This window comes from Bidens hawaiensis, unplaced genomic scaffold, assembly GCF_021521415.1.
Source record: "Bidens hawaiensis isolate Kalapana, Puna unplaced genomic scaffold, B.hawaiensis_p1.1 tig00000780_1, whole genome shotgun sequence".
In the NCBI taxonomy this organism is placed as follows: domain Eukaryota; kingdom Viridiplantae; phylum Streptophyta; class Magnoliopsida; order Asterales; family Asteraceae; genus Bidens; species Bidens hawaiensis.
Window position 1 is genome coordinate 1,595,686 of NW_027491045.1, and position 6,911 is coordinate 1,602,596.

The following is a 6,911-nucleotide window of genomic DNA, read 5'->3' on the forward strand; positions in this document are numbered from 1 at the left end:
TTAGTATTTACTATAATAAAAATGTAGTTATTTATTTATATACATTATAAAGATATTTAATCGGCTTGTACACGTTTACATGTAGATGACAACATAGGTTCCTGACGTTAAACTACGCACTTAGGATGAGCTAAAACTTTCGACTTTTCTGAAATTTGTTATATATGTGTAAAGAATGCTAATAGAAATGAGAAGTATAACATACTGTTGGATCTATTATAATAGATATTAAAATATGCATGTTTGCCTTTATAATAGTTAAATGATTGAGAAGAAAAGCATATGCAAATAAATTAGAATGTTGGGGGTCAAATTGTAATAAACCTATAAAAGAATACAAAACTAATTTTTTTTTTTATTTTTTATAGAAGGTGCAACTCCTATTTTTTTTTACCAAGAATCAAACCTGTCGGCGGCAGGACACGAGAAACATATTTGACTATTTTCTCTTGTTTTATGTATTTGTTCTCATTTGATTTAACTTCTCACCTCTCTAACCATAACGCACCTTATATTATAGCAAAAGTCTCCTTTTGACTTGCGTAAGTCGATTCATCGACACCTACTACTTTCACCGACAGACCTAGTGTATAATATGGTCAGCCGATTTCGTTGTTTTTTTATATCTAATGTATATCACGATTTTTCAACTGACGTCGAGCCTTATAAAATTTTAATTTACTTAGAAAAATGACATGCTCGTGTTACATCTGAATAGTGCTTTACTTTTGAATGGTGCTTATTTTTCATTACCTCAGAGAACATTTAAGGTCTTAGTTGTGTAGGGCAATAGCATGCTGCTGCTACTACTACTACTACTACTACTACTACTACTACTACTACTACTACTACTACTACTACTACTACTATATATTATTATTATTATTATTATTATTATTATTATTTATGTGACTAGACCCGACCGAAACCTAAAATTTGGGTGTCAGGTTAAGAGACATTTTGGTACCAAAAATATCGACCTTATATAAAAATTCATGAGTTCTCGCACCGACTAGAGCATACATTGCTATACGATATCTATGATATGTTTTCATCGCCACATCACATCTCTTCCTCGTACTTCCAAGGTTTTGCATCATTGCCACAAATATCCGCTCATTGCCCCCAAGATGAACATCTTTCTCTGATGAATAATTAACCTAGACAAGATCTTGAAAGGGGATTTGCATTATATAAACCATACTGTCTTGTTTGCTCAATTATCTAAACAGTTGGGTGCTGGTTGTTTTTTTTTTATTTTTTAAATCAAGGTCGGTATAATATGTTAGGTTATTATAACGTGTGATGCTTTAGCAAGCAATCAACACATATATATTGGAAGAATATCTCCATATAGCATCAATACCTGGCAGACAACACATGTTGCTAGTACCATAGGAACTGTCTACACTTTGTTCAGTTTTTTATTCTTACTTGAATTAAAGGTGTATGCTTTCAAAGAGGAATGACAAAAAACTTATGTAGTGAAATTAAAAATCATATTATATAATGTATTGAAATATTTAGTTTCAGTAACATGTATGGCATATGTCAAATCTCACATTTACCATGCTTGAGTGATTAGATGTGGCCGGTGTGAAAACTCCCTCTACTCAATCATAAGACGGTGATCTCATGGTAAATTTCCAATTGAGCATTAAAAAAAGCATGTAAGCGTCGGGCAAAAAGAAAACTAAGGTCGGTAAGAGGGGGGCGGATGGGCGGATGCTACAAATGGTATCATTGTTCAGCAAATCACATGAAGAACGATAAGCTCACAGGAATAGTTGTAACACCAAAGGCAAATCGCACGTCCCTGGTTGGGGTGGAACCTCATCGAGTCCTTGTTTTTATAAGGTGTGAGGCACTCTGATGCTTTTAAATTCCAAAAGCCAATGCACGAGGCGTTTGTTATTAAAAAATACTAAAAATCATTTATAGTTAATTTTTTAACTTATAAACATTTGAACACTTTGATTAGATTTGTTCGATCCAGGTTCTAACTTGTCCAAATAATCAAGCTCATTACTCGAACAATGTTCAAGTTTGTTTAATCCGACTTTAAGAATTCAGATTTGCAATCAATGGTAGTAGATTCATTCAATCAGATTTGAAAACTATGAACCATTGAAAAGGTCTACATTCGGTCTATTCCGTCTAGGTTAGGACAAATAAGATGAACAAGCCATAGAGCATGAAAAAGAAGTTACATATTACCAAAACAAAAGATAAAAGGCCACATATTCAACATCAGCGAGCCGCATGTTCTAACAACCTGAACCAAACTAGCATGATGGGTTCACAACCAACACTAACAGCTTACAACAAGTTATGCGTGATCAATACTAACACGTCATATATACAGTAACACGCCACAAAACATGGAATTCAAAATCAACTCCAAAGTTTGTGAGTTTTAACCTTAAAAAGTGACTGCTGTATTGAGCCTTATGGATACTTAACCATATTCCCAACTAACTGAAGAAACTCCTTATTCTTTTCTGCTGTCACCGGTAACTCAAGAGTCACCTGCATTCACAAAAACACTTTTTTTTATAAATTTATGGCCCGTTTTCTTAATTCTTTTATTATTTCCCGTTAAAATAACCTCACCTCTTTAAAGATTTCACTATGAGAGACCTCCTTGAACCCCTATATGATAAACATATAATAAGTAAAAATCGCATAAATGTATGTTAAATAAGTCTATGGAGAGATATTAACCAGTTTACGAAACATATTCAAAGAAGCTTCATTCGAGTCTCCGATTTTGGCACGAAAGGTGTTGATTTTGTGGATTTCGATGGCGTACACGAACATCATTAACACTGATTCCATACCAAGTCCTTTGCCACGACTAATCTAGCAACGATGGTACCGATGAAATAAACATTTGAACAAAAGAAAATCGAAATACGATCATAAAATGCAGGTTTAATACCTTTTAGGCTCGGCTATCATGATCTCAATCTCGGCTAAATGGGAATCTTCTGAATCGTTCATGTATATGTTCACATCACCTACCATGGCTGCAAAATCAAACAACCATCACTGTAAATGCTTGCTATATAACAAGCAATTAGGGGTGTGCATGAAACCAAAACAAAAACCTACGGTTTTGTTCTTATGTTTTGGTAAAAACTACGGTTTTTGCTTTGCATGCAATAAAAAAAAAAGCGAACCGAACCGAACCAAAACAAAAACCAACACTTAGGTTTTCTGTCTTGGTAAAAACCAAACTTATGAGTCTGTTTTGCTTTTGCATGTATTAAACATCGGAAAAACCCAACTTATATATTTTTATTTTAAGAAATTTATAAAAATTGAATAAATAAGCAACTCAAATATTTTAGCCCCAAATATCGTATATTCTGTTCGTTATAAATTAACAAAATAATTTAGGCCCAAATTCATTCGTCTGAGCCCAAATAAATTTAAAGCCCCAAAATTTTCAACCTCAAATGACAAAACCGAAACCGAACAATTTTGAAAAATTTCAGTTTTTGGGTCCGTTTTAGCCCAAAACCAACCCAAACCGAATCGCACACACCCGTACAAGAAATTAAGGCTGTGCGTGGTTCGGCTTGGATTGGTTTTGGGCTAAAACAACGGTATCAATTTTTCCGATTTTCGGTTGTGTTCGGTTTCGGTTATTTCAGTTTTGCCATTTAGCCCATTTGGGCTTTGAGAATTTTGTGCCAAAAATTTGTTCGCCTCAAAATAACGAAGTTGGGACTAAATCGGTTTTATCACATACAAAATCAAAACCGAACCGAACTTACAAAAACATAAAACCAAGCCGTCGGTTTTTGTTTCAGTTTCGGTCAGGCTTTTCCGATTTTTCGGTTTCTGATCGTTTTTTTTTTCAATTTCATGTACACCCCTACAAGCAATACACAAACCTATCTCTAGATCAAGAAATTTAACATAAAATTAGAGTGCAAAATGTTAAAAAATTTGACCTTCAACATGAGGATCACCATGATTAAACTTGCCAGAAATTAAGTCTTTATCCAATATAATAAAAGTACACTCTACAACACAAATAAACCAAAAATCAAAACTTTGTAACATAATAATAATAATAATAATAATAATAATAATAATAGGTGGAAGTATAGTATAGTATAGTACTGAGTGGGTCTTGGGTCCAAGAAAGCTGCATCTGGTACTCTTCTTCTAGGGTGAGAGGATCCGACCCGGTGGTTTGGAGTAGAAATGGGTCTTGCATCCATTGATGGTAAGTGAGGACGTGTTGGTTCATGTATGGAACCAGTATTACCTTCGAACCCTCTAAGCTTACACCCATTGCTTTGTTTTGTTTGCCTCAAACGCACGCAGAAGCAACGATGGTTGTGTGAGGAAGAAAATGAATGTGGGTTATTGGGCTTTGTTGATGATGTTAGAAGATTGGCCCATGGTTTCAACTGTTGGGCATTGGCCCTAGATACAGGGCTATTGTTGGAGGTGTACAATTCGGGTTTTTCAAATACTCAGTTCCGAGCATGGAACCGGGTTCGGGTTTCTTGTGCACCTCTAATCGTAAGCGATAATCCCCCGATACGAGTGTGTCGCTGGACTGAAGAAAGTTGGTAGGTTTGGTCGGTTTGAAATTTATATGGTTTGATTTCAGTAGTCTGAAAGTTTACGATTTGGTTTACGGTTTATAACTTGAAATTAGTCGTATAAGTTGAACCGACGATTTAACATTTATTAATTATTTAACCAACCTGGCAACCAATGCTTCGACCCGAATTGAATGTCGGGTCGTTCATTGGCCCTTCTTTTAAGGGGTTATTGTGTAAGACGTGAATTTTATATTATTCATAAAAAAAATACTATCATTTCTTAAAAAGCCAGTATTTTTTATTATATCTGGAATCAACATGTAAAATTAAGAAAACAGTAGGTTCAGTTTGTCTTTTCTTAAAACCTTAGTTAATTATTTAGTCTATATTTTTTTTAAAAATCCAGACATCGAAACGTAAACATCCCTAGTAAGCAGTAACATCTATCAATAGTTCTGAACATTTTTTTTTCACGAGATTTACTGGGAAATGGAACTAAAATCCAAAGCATGTGATTGAAAATTAGAAAAGAAGGATTTGAAATTGAAATCCAAAAAATACAAGATTAATAGACAACAAATATAACTTTTGATGCTCTCTATATGATATTTTAAATAATCTTACTTTTAAAAAGTCTAGTTGTGTTATTCGGAAATGACTAACCGTGCAGCTTATTGTCTGTATCTATACATACTATTAAAGCAAGGAATAATTTTTACATGGCACCATTCTAGGGTGTTCACATAGGAAGCCACCTCAACTCCATGTCACCCATTTCCTTTATTAATCATGCCAACTCAGCAATTAAACTAAATTTAACCCATTAACCCATTTTAGCTTATTTTCTCGCGGGTTTTGGATATCCATTTAACCCATTAACCCATTATGTCAACTCATCATCTAACATATATTTAAACAATAACATTTCTTAATTTTTCACCATAATCATGTTTCTCTATCTTTCTCTAATAATAACCGAACCATCTTTCATCCTCTCCCATATTTCGGCCACTCCATATCTATATCTTTATTAATCGTTTTCCGGTAAGTTTCTATTATATATTAAATTCCGATTGTTGATCTATGTATTTCCGGCAATAATATATTTTCTTCCGGTTATTGTTTCCTCGTATCTTTTTATGTTTCTTCTAATAATATCAGTTTAGGTTTTAACTAAAGAAAGGCGATGTCTACAATTTTTCGGCGTGTTTACGTTTTTTCCGGTGAGTATTGATGGTAGGTTTTTCCGGTTGTATGTTATACTTATAACAATGATTGTTTTGTATTTTTTTTGTATTTTTTAATTTTTCCTGTTTTTTTGTTTGACATGTTGTTATGTTCTATATCAAAATTATATTCATCCATCGACGGTATCAAAATCTGAGATTGCATGGGTAAAAACCATATTTGTTTTTTTTTCCCGGTAAGACAAACAATTTTTCCGGTTACAAATTAAAAATCAAATATTCAATAATATAAAAATTAATATTATACTTTTTGATTTCAGGTCAATGCCAAAAGTAACAGATCTTCAATTCTACACAAAAATCCTACATCCGATTGTCATTGTCACAATATCGTTTTACCGGTTATTAACTATAATTCAAAAAAAAAATAATATCAAATATTAATTTTCGATTTTATTATTTCAGGTTATTGCCCGACTCATAGATGCAGGCTTTCACGATTGATCAAGACTTCATAACATTTTTTATTATTATTTTATCATGTATAGATTATTATTTTTTTGAATAATCGTTTATTTCAATATAACAAGTACATTATATGTACTATGTCAATAATAATGTATAGATTATTCTTTCCCGATTGATCAAGACTTCATAACCTAGATGTATATTTTGTTTTCCGGCTCCTTAATAAATTACACAATTAATTATTCCATTAATTCCAATTATTTTCTTTGACTTTCCTACTTTATGGTCATAACGGAATTCCCATGATTCTATACATTGACTTTCCTACTTTATAAATTAAATTTCAACTTGTCTTCCTAATTAATGTCAATACTAATTGTTTGACTGATTTAAATTTGAATTTATAATTAATGTTTAAGCTTATTTTGACTTTCCCTTTTATTTATCAATTGTTTGACCGTGTTATGTTTGTTAAAAAAAATAATATCAATAGTTAAGGCAAATATAATTTTTTAAATACAACAAACGTAACAAATTAAAATACACTTTATTGTCATAACGGAATTCCCATTTTATATACATTGACTTTCTCAAGTAACTATTTCTTAATTTTGTTGTTTAATACAACTTATTCCATTCAAATTTCATACACAATTTGTTTCCTTAATTATTAAAATAGACGATTTTA

The 6,911-nt window shown here is 32.3% G+C and overlaps 1 protein-coding gene across 1 annotated transcript; it reads right to left on the reverse strand.

Annotated features, from left to right (window-relative positions):
* Nucleotides 1-2,197: 2,197 nt before the first annotated feature.
* LOC143536624 (GCN5-related N-acetyltransferase 9-like) lies at nucleotides 2,198-4,352 on the reverse strand. Its single transcript, XM_077030569.1, has 6 exons — nucleotides 4,135-4,352; nucleotides 3,963-4,034; nucleotides 2,942-3,029; nucleotides 2,725-2,857; nucleotides 2,614-2,652; nucleotides 2,198-2,529 (listed from the first exon to the last, which is right to left on the reverse strand). The coding sequence occupies exons 1-6, from the start codon at nucleotides 4,307-4,309 to the stop codon at nucleotides 2,449-2,451; spliced, it is 588 nt and encodes a 195-aa protein (XP_076886684.1). The 5' UTR covers nucleotides 4,310-4,352; the 3' UTR covers nucleotides 2,198-2,448.
* Nucleotides 4,353-6,911: the final 2,559 nt, after the last annotated feature.

Coding starts and splice junctions, on each gene's coding strand:
- LOC143536624 (XM_077030569.1), bottom strand. CDS start 4,309: ATGGGTGTAAGCTTAGAGGGTTCGAAGGTAATACTGGTTCCATACATG. Junction 4,035..4,134: donor TTGGACCCAAGACCCACTCA/GTACTATACTAT, acceptor TTTGTGTTGTAG/AGTGTACTTTTATTATATTG. Junction 2,858..2,941: donor ATGATAGCCGAGCCTAAAAG/GTATTAAACCTG, acceptor TTGCTAGATTAG/TCGTGGCAAAGGACTTGGTA.